This window comes from Osmerus mordax, chromosome 19 (assembly GCF_038355195.1).
Source record: "Osmerus mordax isolate fOsmMor3 chromosome 19, fOsmMor3.pri, whole genome shotgun sequence".
Taxonomy (NCBI): domain Eukaryota; kingdom Metazoa; phylum Chordata; class Actinopteri; order Osmeriformes; family Osmeridae; genus Osmerus; species Osmerus mordax.
This window is the reverse complement of record NC_090068.1, coordinates 6241792-6257918: the sequence shown is the minus strand read 5'-3', so window position 1 is coordinate 6257918 and position 16127 is coordinate 6241792. Positions and strand designations below refer to the sequence as shown.

At 47.4% G+C, this 16127-nt stretch overlaps 1 protein-coding gene across 1 annotated transcript in view; it reads right to left on the bottom strand.

Moving 5' to 3' along the window:
• Nucleotides 1–5783: 5783 nt before the first annotated feature.
• cux1a (cut-like homeobox 1a) overlaps nucleotides 5784–16127 on the bottom strand; it is a 61932-nt gene continuing 51588 nt past the window's right edge. The window contains 3 exon segments of the mRNA XM_067257687.1: nucleotides 5784–10991; nucleotides 11138–11453; nucleotides 13265–13453. Coding sequence (XP_067113788.1) covers nucleotides 10556–10991; nucleotides 11138–11453; nucleotides 13265–13453 — 941 coding nt within the window. The 3' untranslated portion in view covers nucleotides 5784–10555.

Genomic DNA, 16127 nt, shown 5'->3' with positions numbered 1-16127 from the left:
GGAACCTGTCAAAATCACTAACTCAATCATTTTCAAATCCCTTTGACACAAGGACAATCACATGGAAGTCCATGCATCCACAAACGCTCTCTCAAAGGCAATGCTAACACGCTCACCACATTTGGTGGCCACTGATTCAGTGTATATATATGAGAACTACATAGACCTAGTGTGGTCTATGGAACGGAAGTTGCTATTTTTACCTCTGATGGGAAAAACCGAGGGAGTCAATTGTTTGTTCATGTCTGTTCCGTAAACAATCATAACATTTGGATGTGATTCGGAGATTGTTACTGTAGGCTTGCAATACAAAATAATAGATTTGAAGGACCATTTAAGCCCTATCAGAGAGGCTTGTTCTAAGACTAAAATGAAGACCATCAAAAAAGCATCTTAATTGAAGATGGAAATTGGTGTAGGCCTACGAAGCCAGTCCTGGGTATATTACATACATGTACAGCTGCCATGGTACCGTGTTTAATCTGATCATATGAACAGATGGCATTATGCTGTACCTAATGTATTCAAGTATTGTGTATAGGGATCATTTGAATCGGTGAGAGGGACATTTAAGGATGCTGAACAGAACATGCGCCAGGATTTCTGTGGGTGTTTGCCATGAGACGGAACAACAGCACCCTCTGCTGGCTGATCGAGGGAAGACCAGGAGCTCCAATATGTGGAAGCATGGAGAGAGAATTGCGTCGCCTGCGTCGGAATGGTCTCCTCGTCTTAACCCTTGTGTTATCTTCGGGTCATTCTGACCCATCAGTCATTGTGACCCACCGTCGTATTGCGACAACTTTACCGCATACAAAAACAAAGTTAAGCATTTTCTTTTAACCGTTGGGCTGTCTCAGACCCCCCACATTGCGAATGTTAAAAGAAAATAATTTGTATTTGTTTTTGTATTGGGTAAACACAACGATGGTTCGTTATGAACCTTTGGGTCATGTGACCCGAAGGCAGCACGAGGGTTAAACAGAAACAAAGAGGGGAGGGGGGGGGAGATACCTTCAACTAGGACGCATAGATGTCGATGCTTGGGCTTGGCTTGGGAAAGCTGAACTTTGGTAGTCAGGAAGTCAGGTAGTCGGGGTCAAACCTGGGTCCTCTTGAGGGTTCCCCAACGTTTGCCTGAGATGGTCTGTAGAATAGTCTTCAGTGCCGCTGTAGCACCCCTCTCTCTCTCTCTCTCTCTCCCCCTCTCTCTCCCCCTCTCTCTCTCCCCCCCTCCCCCTCTCCCTCTCCCTCTCCCTCTCTCTCTCTCTCTCTCTCCCTCTCTCTCTCTCTCTCTCCCTCTCCCTCTCCCTCTCCCTCCCTCTCTCTCTCTCTCTCTCTCTCTCTCTCTCTCTCTCTCTCTCTCTCTCTCTCTCTCTCTCTCTCTCTCTCCCTCTCCCTCTCCCTCTCCCTCTCTCTCGCTGGTAACCCCAGACCTCTGCTGCTGCATGGCCCAGCAGTCTATCCATCACTCAGAAAAAAACATATCAAAGCCTTTTTATCCATGCGGAGGAAACCAGACCTTTTCATGGAGAAAGAAATCCATACTCCAGCTGCAGTAGAGTCTTGGGTTGAAAGGAGAGGGTTGTTTGACTTCTACCACAGAATTGAGTACCAATGCAATTGCTTGATAACTTGCCATTTAAATATTAGAATCAGAATCAGAATGGGATTTACTCGCCATGAAAGTTTGCACAGACAAGGAATTTGCTTTGGCAGGAAGGTGCATTACTTTTATGTTCCTCTATCAGTCTTTGATCCTAGTCTTGATTAATCCAGTTACAACTAGGCTTCACAAAGTTGCCACCTGAAGTTAATTAAGAAGTGGTGTGTTACCAAACGAGGATTGTAGGTTAGCGTATTGAGTGATTACATCCTGTGGAAGTGTACCGTTTACATTTTCAAAAGAGGGTGTATAATCCAGAAGTCTATCGACCATTTCCTGTATATCTAACTCTCTCTCATACAATCTCCCGCCTAATACTGTCCCCACAGGACTAGGGGGTCAAAGATCACCAAGGCTCATTTAGCTTGTGACATGTTAGTTCCTGGGAAAACATGTTGTTAGGAAACATATGTTTCAGTGGCATCAAAGGGAACATACGATGATGCATGCATGCATGACAATGAGGGTTGAGATCAAGATGATCAAATTTAAAGGGATAGGATCCTTGAATAATTTACCTAATAAATGATTAGCATTTTTGATTTTTGGAAAGCAACATCATTTAAAAAAGACAGCACACACCAATTTTGTGTTTGTATAAAAGATATTTACTTCAATTATCACACCTAGGGTGCTAGTGAATAATAATAACAATAATAATAAGAACAATAATACATTGTGAGTTTCATACAGTGATATTGCTTCTCCATATTGTATAGGGACTGTCTTACAGTGCTGAGAACAGACTACATGACTTAAAATGACCAAAAATTGAAAGGAACCAGATTAAAGTAAAAAAAAACAAAAAAACAAAACTAACAAACAGGAGAACCAACTGAAGGAGGTTTTCTTATTTTCTTTCTCTGCGAGGGAAGAATCAACCTCTCTTTGCCAATGATCATGAGGCCTACAACTGCTGAATAGAAAAATAGAACAGCGGACAGCAACCAATCATACCTCGCTCTCGACTGAGGAGGTGGGGGGTTGCCAATGGCGATAGTGACACAAGGACTCCGCTAAAAGTAGTTTCCACCTGAGCTTTGAGATACACAACTAAACCAGCTGAGATGGTGGGAGGGTTCCTCACTTTCAAAGCAGTCAGTAAAAAAGAAAAGGTTACGCACACTTAAATGAAAGAAAGAATTGCAGCCCTTAAAACTGCGAGAAACTCGTTCAACACAAAAACACACGCAACATTTTAAGAGTGCCTGAAACCCCCCCACTGGACAATGTTTCTCATTTGCCCACGTTAAATCCATGATTTAAAATGACGTGTCTGAAGAAATGTGAATTATTCTGAAACTCTTAGGTTAGAAGTGCCACTTGCGTTGAAAAAGACACTTTTTTGGTTGAAGGGATTTTTCTTTTCGTAACATTGTTAACTTCAATGTGAAGTCTGGTTAACACAAATCACACAACCTTCATGAGGAATCGCACAAATAAAAATTTATATGGAAGCTATATCTGTACAACGAAGGTCTCTGAACACACTGGCGTAGGCCAAAAAGAGCTCAGCAATAAACTTATTATTCAAGGGACAAAAAATGGTATTTCCACCTGTGAAAAAAGAATTGACTAATATTTGGTATAAAATCTTCTCTTATCCATTTAAAAAGCAAAAAGTAAATCATGTTAGTCTCAATTATTTCCGAAAATCTACAGTGTCTATTGTAACAGGCATTCTCAAGTTCTGATACTGATATGACAGTTTGTAACCTATGTATATTTAGATACTTTATACACAGAAAGGAAAGGGAACCAAACAGCAATTTAACATTTACAGTAGATCCAACAAACTGAAAATCAGATGTGTGACTGAGAACAGGGCTGGAGACCTCTGGCACTTATCAGGTTGACTGAGGGTGGGGCAAATGAAACCATCCTCATCCAACTCCTAACACTCACTCACACACGCACACACACACACAGTCAAAATTCCCTTAGGCTTGACAAAGTAGTGTACCAAATTCGAAATCATCTGCTGAAAAATATACCTCTTGCGAAGGTTGCTTATAAACCTGGTAGAAGAGTAGTAAAGGTGAGGAGCCAACGTCTTGGCAGGTATAGCTAGCTTTGTTCTTTATGGAGTCATCGTCTAGGACAGCCTGACAACAAAGATCACTGATTCTGACAAAGTACCAAGTCGGTTATGGCCAAACAAAGTTAGAAACAATCTTGTGTTTGTCAAATTTGAAAATGGTTCCTAAAATGTGTGACTATGAATGAGTAATGGAGACACTGAGCAGAGCTGAGGCTACCTGACAGGGCATCATTCTGCTCTTATATCACTGAACACACCACTAGATCCAGTAGCAGCAAGGGGTTGTGGGAGACGGAGTTCAGGCAACCTTCACTGACTGCTCAAAATCACACTCAGATGTAGTTCATGAATCGCTGAGCTGGTTTCTAACCCACTTCTGAGAAACTTCACTACGTATGAAGAGAAATGCCGTATGACAACCCACCTCAACCTCAAGTCAACCTTTGCCATGATCATGAGTAATTCAGTTGACAATGTCAAATGTCTGATCTCCTAGATCACCTGTCTGATCTCCCCAATAACCCAAACAAATTGTCAATCCCTGACCGACTTCCGAGACTTGATAAAAAAAAAAAAGGAGCATAAAATGTTAAATTCAATCTTCACTTTAAACTGGAAGGCAAACCAATGAAAGGAAAAAATCCATATTTGCATCAAACTTTTGGCAAACATTGTCAAAAACCTTTTGTGACACTACTCGTGACTTTTGACACTGGAAAAACAAAATCAAAAAAGGCAAAATGAGTGTAAAAACACAAAGAGAATGGGGCTCGATATGTGTCATCATACGATACAAGAATCAAGGCATTGGTCTTCATTTGTACGGTGATAAACGTTGGTTTTACAAATAACTTAAGGAAAAAAATGAAATGATTTGAGGGTCATACGAGAAATGTGAATCCGTGATACACAAACACCATGAGACAAGCGCTGTCTAATGCTAATCGTTCTGCAGGTAACCAAGTACCATTGCAGAAGTGGGAGGTTTTCATAATTCTGACAAGGGAAAAATAGAGCTAAACAAACCCACTCCACAGAGAACTACCAATACTTCGACAGTAATAAACATAAAACAAAACCCATAGTAATGCTTAACAACTTGCTATAAGGATATAATTAATCTGTACAATTTTATATGACAGTGTATATAATATTGATAGCAATCTGCTAAATTCTATAGAAAAATATTTGCAAAGGGCAAATTCCTGAAATTCATCCAAAAGAATCACATGGATTCCGCAACAAATTGTACACTGTTTGACTGAACACCAGACTCCACCAAAAAAATCCTGGGTTTTTTCTTATTAACAACAGAAAACACACAAGGGAACAGAAGCACAAAAACGGCACAAACATGCAAAATGCCCTTTGTATAAACCAGTGTAGCTTTGGGTGCTTGCTCCAGGACTTGTCTGTGAAATCCTGTCCCCTAGTTCTTCATGATATCTTACCCGTTCTTTTCAGAAAACTACAGACAACTTTGTAGCTACAAAAAAAATAAAAAAATAAAAAAAAAACTGACCAACACTAAAGATAACCTTTCCCTGTCAATGGCAGAAATATACATGCCGTATGAATAAGAGCAAAGAATATAGGATCGATCCCAACCTGTTTAATGCAGTACATCATCTTATAAACACAGGCTGTTCTTTATGACCTCTACTTGAACAGGTGCTAGACTGTACTAGTAACTGTCAGACATGTTCAAGCCTGATTTGGTCCTTTTGTTAAACTGGGTATCGCTTCTGTGGGATATTACGTCTTGACTAGTCTGGTTTTTCCCATACTACTGTTGCCTCAAGTAACAAGTCCAACAACCTAATGTCATATGTGAAGCACACCTACAGTATAACAAGGACAATGACCAATGTTCTGTGTGAAATTAACCTATTGCATGGGGACAATGAGGTGGGGGAGACGGTCACATGACTACATCCAATGACACAAGGACAATTTGATAATGGGGGAAATGGTACAAACTCATTCAATCACTTTGGTTTCTACTTCTAGCAGGGTGACTTTCTTTAGCTCAGAGTGCACAACCCCCCCCCCCCCCCCCCCCCCTAAATGGAACGATACTCCAACACGAAACAAATTGACCTGTGAATAGGGAATAAAAGATGGGAGGTTGATGGTGCTCGATCGTAAAGAAATGTCTCTTTGTGTTTTAAAAATGCCTTCCACAAGTCCATCATACTGTAACAACAAAAAGGATAAGAGGGACGCCCTACCACACACGGAAGTTCATATCTGGGGCGTTTAACGGACTGTATTGGCATCACCTCTTAAGCATTTTCCTGACAAAAGGCGCGGCTGACTAAAACCTTCGGGAGTGGCGGACTAAAACGACACGTAATGTCGCTTCCATGTAAAGACTGCACACGGCTCTCCCAAGAGGAGATGGACATTAAAAGGAAGATGGGATGGACGCGAGACCACAGTCCAACAGACCGAGACAGCTTTACTGCATTCAATTATTATGGGCAACAAAAACTTTACAATATCGATACTTGGATCATTTAAGGCAAAGGCACTCCTATAGGAATAAGAGGTGATCTTGAGATTAAAAACTCACAGACCAATAAGTGCTAAACTGACAAGTCAGCTTAATGATGCTGAATAATCTAAGCCTTTTTTGAAAGGTAGTATTTTGGGGTAGTACATTTACGTTTCACTTGTCAAAACAACTACTTAAACAAAACCTGTTATGCTTAAACAAAACAGTTGCAGAACTTGTGCTTTTATGTGATTAACGATTCTAATGATCTAATTTGACCATCCGTTTCGGTACAAAATCGGAACCAGCTAAGCGTGACTGCTGTGGCTTTGCCAAGCTGGCAATGTGGCACTTGCGGGAGCCTGGTTTGAAACCAGGCCGGTATGCAGTGGTTTCTGGTACTGTGCCCACTCCACTGCCCTCCAGAAGGGATTTAATCCCTCCAAGCCTTGCTGGAGGAGGAGCAGTCGAATGGCAGGCATCGTCGATCCAGAAAACCAGGCAAACTATCATGGCTCCCAATGGGCTACCATTTATTGTGCAGCAAATTGGCAAGAACGTCTACTTCTGCTATTTGCCAATAATCTCTTAGTTACATGATCTCTAAAGGTCAGAATAGGCTAAATTGGGGCATGCAGTTACTTTGACCCCTTTTTAAGGGTTTTTGGTCTGTAGTGCTTTGTGCTTTCAACACCATAACTCTGTTATTGTTAAGAGAAAAGCCCCAGGATGTGTGCCAAATATACTTGAAGTTGACCGCATTCGAAATTTGCATCAGGTCAAAAATCTTACAATATTCTTTTGTGGTAGTTACGCCGTTACAGTTTCAATACATTTAGAAAAATCTAATATCAAAGTGATGCCATGGAAATGAACAAAATATGAAATAGGTTCTTCCTTTTGGAGGTGCATGGAAGTTTATAGCTCATGTTTTCAAATAACTAGCTAGCCTTGTGCAGTCACATGTTGCCCTTATCAGTCCAGGTAAAGAACCTAACACACGCCGGGCCCACAGATAAACACGGTTGCGTGACGTTCACACTTGTTACCTGCCACCAGCAGCTCAATAAATCGCTCTGTTGGTCGGTCCACAAAAAGTTGGCCGCAGCCATTGTAAATTTGCGCTTGTCTTACAGTACGATCCTATCATTACTTATTCACAATATTGAAACGTGACAACGTTATTGCATAAAGGTGAATACTGTTATAAGGGGTGATTCTGAGGTGATGCCAATAGGAAGTCCCAAGCCTGCAGATGCTATCTCACGGATGCTACCTCACCAATAACAGTCTGTGGATCCAACATCCCTGTGGTGCACGGTGTGAACTGAAAGACTAGGTTGAAAACTGTGATAATATTGGCTTGCTGTCATTGCCGCTTGCAAATGTGATCTATACTCCTGGAAAAGACATACAAGTAATGTAAGAAAAATAAAAACAAATGTAAATAATGAACGGTGAATGCACCATGACGCAATCCTTATTGACATGTCATTACATTGCTCTCGTTTCAGATAAAACCATATTCATGACACTGTCAAAACATCTTCAAAGATCACTAATATACATGTATGACAACTACATCTCGTACGCATAACCCAATACTGCCGGCAGTCTATCAGTCTATAAAACAAAAACAAAACATTATTGTAACACGACCCCCTTATAGTCCCTTCCATACAACAATATCATAAAAAAACAGATATTAAAATAAGACGTATAAATGTGAAATACAGCACCTATAAATAAGCAGAAAAACAAAACAAAAAAAAAGTCTATGTTGAAGATATCTACTGTGAGTCTTTTTTTAATATATGGCAATACAGTGGCCCTACTGTATTGTGAGACTGCTACGCCAAAAGCCATAACTGAGAAACCAGCTGAAACGAGAGAGAACGGGGGGGTGGCAGTTGTGCACGTCACGTGCGCGCAGGTATGTACAAATCAAAGTCACGCAGACTTAGAAAAACACACAGACACACTCACGCAAAGGGGGCGCGCGTGCGGCGGAGCGGGGCGAGTCCGAGCTCGCGCCGCGACGCCCGCCCCCCCCCTCCTTATGGGTACGTGCATACAAAAGTGAATCGCGCACGCGCCGTCGGCGTGCGCTTTCGTCTTTTTTTTTTGTACGAGTGTGCGTGCGTTGACATACACACATACACAAACACACGGGGAAGAGGCAGTGGGAAGGCAGGCACTGTGAGCTTGTGGCATAGGAGGAGAGGAAAGAGAGGGGGAGAGGTGGTGGTGGTGGTGGGGGGGGGGTTTGCGCTGTGTGCAGGGTAGGGTCTACGATGCTAGTATGTCTCGGGTGGGATAGGGGAGATGGGGCCGTATAAAACTATTCTCTTGGTTTCTTCCGTTGACCCGTGTCAAGTGATCTTCCTTTTCCTCTGAGATATATTCCCCCCCCCCCCGGGCTTGTCAAGAGTGATGGGTGAAAGGGGAGGCGACTGGTGCTCCTGATCAGACGAGGAGTGTTGGATCAGAAACCTTGTCACACAAGGTAGTCAAGGAAGCTTGCAAATGAGGACTGCTTGGAGATGCCGCGACAGTACTTTGGATGTTAGTTTTGGTACCGATCGTTCATGTCAGGATTTGAACATTGTACTAATATTGCTTGGCACAGTTTGGTACACTTGATCTCTTGACATCGAAGTAACGCAAAATGGCCGCACCAGGAGAATATATGTCAGAGGGCTTTAATGGAGTGATGTTTGATAGGCTCGTCCGTGGTCAGTCCCGTCTTGCCTGTGGACGCACAGAGCGAGGCTATCTGTCGGCCTCCATCTCAGTGCGCCGCACACCGGGACTCCTGGAATCCCTTCAGACTTCCTCTCTTGTCTTGTCTTTTGTTTTTTACAATGTACATATATACACACAACCGCCGGTAAAGAGTGGAGAGATAGAGAGCCTGAAGCTTGGAATATACAGTAAAGTGAGCTGTGCATCTCCTGGCTTTTTCACCCAATGAAACGCAAGCCTCTCCTCCGAGGGCCAGTCTGTGAAGGCCATCGGCTCCACTGCCCGCCCCCAGTTCTGAGGTCTCAATAGTGTGGTTTATGTGGTTAAAGAGGTTAAAAAGCAGATTCTGTTCTTTTCTTTTCAAAAATATCTTGACTGAACACGAGTTCTCTTTTCCACAAACTTGTATACCTTTGTTTTTGTTTTTTGTCTTTGTCTTTTTTGTTTTTTTCTCAAACCTGATTTTGGCCTAAAATGGAGTGTATTAAACAAACACTGCCGGAGTCACCAAAATGGCGTCTCCAGAAGTCGGTTAAAGCTATGAAAGAAATGTGCACTACTTTTCAAAGAGCTTCTAGATCACTCACGAGAAAACACTAAGTCAGCTACCACAAATTTTTTCAGATTTTTACCTTTTTCCCGACATGACCGTTGCATTTCTATGGTGAACGCAGAAAATTGTGAATTAAAGTGATATTTCTTCACCATTTTTCTCAACAATTGATAATTAGTATTTTCACTTTTTTCCAAATATTCAGGAATCAAAACTAGCATTGTTTAGAGTCGACCGACTGTGCAATCTCTTAGTGGCAACCAAATTGCTATAAAAGGTGATGTTTTTTTCTTTCCCATAGGAGAAAAGAATTCGAGAAAAAAAAGAAAAGAAAGTTGATTCCTTGTAGTTCATAGCGTATTAAGAGTTCCATCACCATTAGATGGTGACTTTTGGGGCTCGGAAGGGAAGGTTGGGTTCGACGTAAATTCCTCTGTCTTGCAAGCGCTAGTTCCTGAGCGCTTGGCTTTTTGATGTCATTTCTCTCGGACAGTCCTTACAGAAAACGTCAAACAACTGCAATGGAGTAGAACCCCATAGAAAACAGGGGGAAAAAAGGGGAGGAACATTGTAACAGTTTAGTCTGCTTGATGTGGTGAAAACTCACTGAGCGAACAAGGTTAGAAAAACTTTGAGGTGGCGATAAATCTCTCAAAGGGAAACACACACAAACACACACGCACACACACAAACACAAATAAAACACAAAATTGCTTTTCTAGACAGTTTTCTCCTGTGAAGTGCCGCTTCTTTGTGAGTAGCGCATTCTCTCTTGTCTCTTTCGCACCTTTGGCCGGTGGTGTTCAGGCCCTGTGGCCAGCAGGGCTGTCTTAAGTGCTTTCGATTCATCTGAAACAAAACCAGGTTGCTGTCGTCGGTTAGTTTCAACTCCCCCCAAAATCTCGACACCCTCTTTGATATGAAAAGGTCTTAAAAGACGCCAGTTCCTTGTCTGGCAGCACTGCACCAGGCTTGGCCTTGGACTGTGCAGTCAGGGCACTAGAAAAATAGCAACTCTTTCTTCCCAGGTGTATGGGCTGTGAGGGCCCTGTATTAGAACTCCCATTCATGGGGCTCATCTTTGCTGGCGGCCTTCTCCAGGCGGTGGATGATATTATTTAGGTTGGCTGCTTTCTTCTTGCGCAGGCTGCTGTCTCGGGGGTTGCGGGCGGCGGCGGAAACATGGCCGCCGTCCGGGAAGCTGAACAGGCTGTCCAGGGCGCCGCCCTTGTGGTGGCCGCTGGTACCTGCGGCGCCGGCCGCGCCGCCGTCGTCCCTGTGGTCGGGCCCGCCCTCCCCCTCGGAGGCTCCTCCCCCTCCGCCGCCCCCCGCGTGCTCCGGGCCGGGGCGGCCCTCCACCGTGCCGTCCGACTCCGTGCCGTCGCAGCTGTCGCCCTCGCTGGCCTTGCCCGCCCTGGTGGACGGAGAGCCGCCCTCGCCGGCCGCCGCCTGGATCTCCTCGATGAACAGCTCCCGTCGGATACGAGACCTGCCGGCAAACAATTGCACCGTTAACGACCAGCCTGGTTACGCGGGAACACAGACTTTGTCTGTACGATCGATCGATTCACCATCAACTGTAAATGATAATGAATCAATAACGGAATCAAGAAAAAGCCGGTGTCCTCCGCGTACCTGTAGTTGTGGAACCAGTTGATGACGGTGCTGGTCTTCAGGTTGAGCTGGGAAGCGAGCTCCTCGATGGTCTTGGGGGAGGGGTATGGCTTCTGCTGGTAGGCCCTCTTCAGCGCCTCCTTCTCCTCGGGGGCCAGCACCACACGGGGCTTCTTCAGGTGCTGCTGGGGGGGCTGCTGCTGCTGCTGCTGCTGGGGGTGGGGGTGGAGGTGGGCCCCGTGCTGGGGGCTGCCGCCCTGGCTGAAGTCGCCCCCCGACAGGCCCCCGTCGCCGCCCTGGCTCTCGCTCACTGAGCTGTGGCGCCGTTTCATGTAGGCTGAGGAGAGAGGTGGGGACAGGGGGAGGAGGGGTTGACTGCGACGGCTGGTTCAAAGTTGAGGGGGGTGCGGTTGTAGGGTTCTCTTTTCACGTTTTTAAGGAGTTTATTGGGGATTTCTAGACAAACATTCCACCAAACTATTCCCTCACAGACGAACAGACCGCCAGCTTGTCTGCTACTATCAAATAACACAAGAACATCTACAGGGCATGTGCTCTATGCAAATATTCAGCCATATGAATGACTTTGCATGCTCCCCTGAGAAGCCATCCGTGTGCACAGCAACCAACCAGCTCTCTGAGAGGGACTCCCCTGCAGGTGGCAGTATTATCTCAGGCATGGTTTATTCAGCGGCAGCATTCTCGCAGAGGGTGGTGAGGTTACCGTGTAGAACAATGAGGGCACACCTCGACGCCCCTCCCCCGACCCATCTCCAGCTCATTTACACAAGATGCACAGGCCCTCAGACAAGCCACGTTAGCGAAGTCATTTTTTGGCCTTTTGACAACTACACAAATTAAAGAAGGGCGTTGTCATATTTTCGGGTCGAAATGGGACATTTCCAGTTCGAATGTTTGTCAGGAAGGACAGAAGGAAGGACGAACCAGGTTGGGTAAATATAGTTTGAATTAAAAGACGTGCTAGCAAATGTGACAGTTTCCCCTCGCGACAATAATGAGCTGTGAGATGCTCGTGAAAACCGACAAACGATCGCAGCCATGTGAGCGTAGAGCCTCAGAGCCCCGGCTGTGAGCTGAGCCAGACGCCTGGTCTGGGTGGACAAGGAGGCGTCCGAGGCATCCTCGCTAATGAACGATCCCCCGCGGTTAGCCTCCGTGCTACGCTAAGGCGCTAGCCCACCGACCCGAGCCACGCCACGCAGCGCAATGGGGGGAGAGAGAGAGAGGGGGAAAAAAAAGGACCAGCAATGTCACTTTCCACCCCAGGAGAAGTGTTAAACAGGCCTAATCACTCCCAGAATGTTCACTTAGCTGGCGGAGGGGTGTGCAGGGCGACAGAGCGAAGGGGAGGCGGGGGTGGAGAGAGGGGACTCTGATGAGTGCATTGGACTTTAAATAAGCAGGCCCTGGAGAGGCCGGGGCCTGTCGCGTCTGATGAGCCGCTCTGACATCCAGCGCCCAGATCGATCTGGACAGCGCCCGAGAAGCGCATCCCCCCTCCCCCCCACCCTTCATACGCGGATACAGACACAAGCCCGTACGCAAATATGGACACAGTGGGCTGATAGACATACCAACACACTCTTTTCTACCACCCTCCCCTCCCCCCCCCCTCCCCCTCCCCTTCTTGTTCAGCAGGAGCCGTGGGCATGTGGGCTGTGACTCGCCGGCCCGGGGACACATCTGGGCTATTATAGGAGGAAAAAAGAGCAATCAGAAATGTCCCCCCCCTCCCCCCCTCCTCTCTCACTTCCTCTCGCTCGCTCACCTCATCCCTCCCTCTCTCTCTACAGCTGGTTTTATTCCCTGATCTCCGGCGCTCCGCCGCATTTTTAGGAGAGCAATATCGTGGCCTTGCCCGTGCAAACACAATACCAGGACTTTATGGGGACAGAAACTAGGTCCGTCAAGGTCCGTGACATGGTGTCGGCGCCAACTCTCTTCTGAGGAAACGGGTATCTATTATTCCACGCAGCGAAATAGCAGCTTATTATGTGAAGGCTGTAACACCCACGCAAACCTTTTAGAGTCCACTTCAAGAGGTAAAGGGTGTAGGAGGGCCCGAACCGGGGAATGAAAAAAGGAACAGGGGGGGGAGAGGGTGGATGGGGAGAGAACCGTGTTTACCTTTCTTCTCCATGCGCTTCATGTCCATGAGCTTCTCCACGTTGCGCGGGTCGCTCAGCCACAGCTGCATGCGGACGAAGGGCTCCCGGCCCTTGAGGCTGAGCTTGTGCCAGGGCTTGGGGCGGGCCAGGAGGTCCGACACCGAGCCCTGGGTCAATCCCAGGATGGTCTCCCCGAACAGGCGCTGACCTTGAGCGAGAGAGCAAGAAAGACTGTCAAGCAAACACGCATTCATAGCCCTTCACAGACTATATTCACTGTTTACTTCCCATCAAAGCACAAGGAAGAACAGACGTTGAATACTTTGCTTGTGCTGGTTCTTTCCAGTGCATAAATACCTGCTAGAATATAAACTAAACTAGACTGTCACGTGTCATTTAAATGACCTAGCACTGGAGAGGCCTACATCAGAAACTTCAAAACTTGGCAGCGATTTGTCAGCAACTGTGGCTGTCTTCAATGGCAGAAGAGAAAGTTTAAATAGTCTTTGACTGGTTGTTTGAGCCCGTCGACGTTTCAAGAACAAAATAAAACAGGGAGAGAGAAGAAGGAGAGAAGAAAAAAAAAACGGGTCTGGATTCACATAAATGCGAAAAAACAACAAGCGAGGCCTGTGTCTCTGTTCAACTCTGTTCGCAGCATAAACATTCACCGCTGCACACCACAAGTTCTTGAAAGGCTTCAAACGCTGGCGAGCTCTCACGCTGAGCCGAGTGGAGCTCCGCTTCCCCTTCCTGTGTCTCAGGGGAGGCCTCAAACGTGCCTTTGGCAATGGGGGGGCTTGCTTTTTTATTTTATTTCCCGCGCTCTACAGCGTTTCATTCAGGTGAGTTGAGCGGGGGGGGGGGGGGGGGGGGGGGGGGGGGGGGGGGGGGGGAGGGGGGGGGAGGGGGTGCTGGAGAGGAGGAGGAGGGGGGGGGGGTGCAGAGGCAGGGGCTCGGAGGAGATGTAAGGCACGGCTGAAAGGCGTGGGATTTGGGAGCGCTCCTCTACAGAGAAGAGAGGAGGGGAGGATGATGGGTAGACAGCATGGGAGCGGAGAGAAAAAAGGGAGCAGGTGACGCCGGCCCCGCTGAGAAAATGTCTGTGTGTGTGTCTTGTGTGTGTGTGTGTGTCCGTGTATGCGCGCCAAGGCATGGTTCCCTTTCCTATTGGGGTCAGACAGAAGCTTTCTTTGTGCTTCACAGTGCAACACCTGCCATGTACAGGACCCACACACAAACACAGAATCGCTAGCACTGTAGCCAGCCTCGGTTAGCTTAGCGGTAGCCTCGCAGATCCAGACTCTGTATACGACAGCTTACACCAGAGTGAACTTGTTCATCCATTCTATTTGAACAGCGCAGCTTTAATGAAATCACAGATTTCTATTGGCCATAAATCAAAGGCGCCACCTGAAAAATAGATGGTGGGTCGCCGCCCACTCCACCACCTTATCTCAAAAAGAATTGGATTTGGGGCCAACCTGGGGGAATAGATATTTTCATGAAAGAAGCCCCCTTTGTGCTCTAAATACTCTACCTACGTGTGTGTGTGTGTGGGGCAGAAGACGCGAGGAGGACAAATCACAATAATTTGTCACATTTGCGGCCACCACTTCGGCTCCGATTTGTTAGCGTGCGTCATTCCGCAGCTGGGTGTAGGCCACGGCCCCCGTCGTAAATCACTCCGACGAGAGACGCGGCATCAACAGGCAGCCAAACACGGTTCCACTCTCCCCTCGCTAGCCGGGGGGGGCAATATCGGCGTGCACCCTCTTAGCGGCTAGGCTAACTGAGGGCTAGGCTAGGCGAGTTAGCGGCCGGACGAGGGTAGCGGTTTGGCCCTGATAGCTCTGTGAATGGCTCTGAAGAGGGTCCCTTAAACGATGCCATCCATCACGGCAGCGGTGGGGGGGGTCCCTGGAGCAGGAGCTTCTAGGAGCCGCCAGACAGGAGACGTGATCTGGTCTAGGGGACCGGGGGGGGGGGGGGGGGGGGGGGTGAGGCTTCCTCTCTCTCTCTCTCCCCCCCCCCTCTCCCTCTCCCTCTCCCTCTCCCTCTCCCTCTCCCTCTCCCTCTCCCCCTCCCCCTCCCCCCTCCCCTCCCTCCCTCCCTCCCCTCCCTCCCTCCCTCCCTCCCTCCCTCCCTCCCTCTCTCTCTCTCTCTCTCTCTCTCTCCCTCTCTCTCTCCCTCTCTCTCTCTCTCTCTCTCCCTCTCCCTCTCCCTCTCCCTCTCCCTCTCCCTCTCCCTCTCCCTCTCCCTCTCCCTCTCTCTCTCCCTCCCTCTCCCTCTCCCTCTCCCTCTCTCTGGAGATCTTCCACCTGACCATCTTTTCCAAAATGTGGTCTAACTGACAGCTGTGAGAGGCGTAGCACCTACAGGTCCAGCGTCGTGTTGTAGCTCCGCGTCGTCTCTGTATCCATCCAGGTTGAGGCGCACAAACAAAACGAGGCTAGGCTGGAGGATCTGAGCGGTTTAAACGGGCCGAGCGCCATCCGTTAGCCTGGGACGGCTCCACGGCTAGCTCGCCGTCGAAAACCAGGAAGCACATGCCCAGAGAAGGGCTGCGCTGGCTGTGATAGTAACTTATGCCTTCCAAGGACAATGGGGGAAACTGTGGGTTTTTTCAGTGTCTTTGTTGTGAGACAGCAGAGCAGAGCATGGTTAATTTTAGCTAAGGGGGTCGCTAATGAGCTCGCTGGCCGGGTTGCGGGGCGCGGCGCTTGGCTAATTCCTCTGCTTTGGCAGCCCAGCCACGATGGCGGGGCAAAGAGCACATCCCAGGCTGTGGAGCGGAGCTAATGCGTACAATGATGGCACACATGCCGAACTCGGAGCAACATTACGCTCTTTTGAAGTGTGCGGCGAATCGCGGCGAGGGC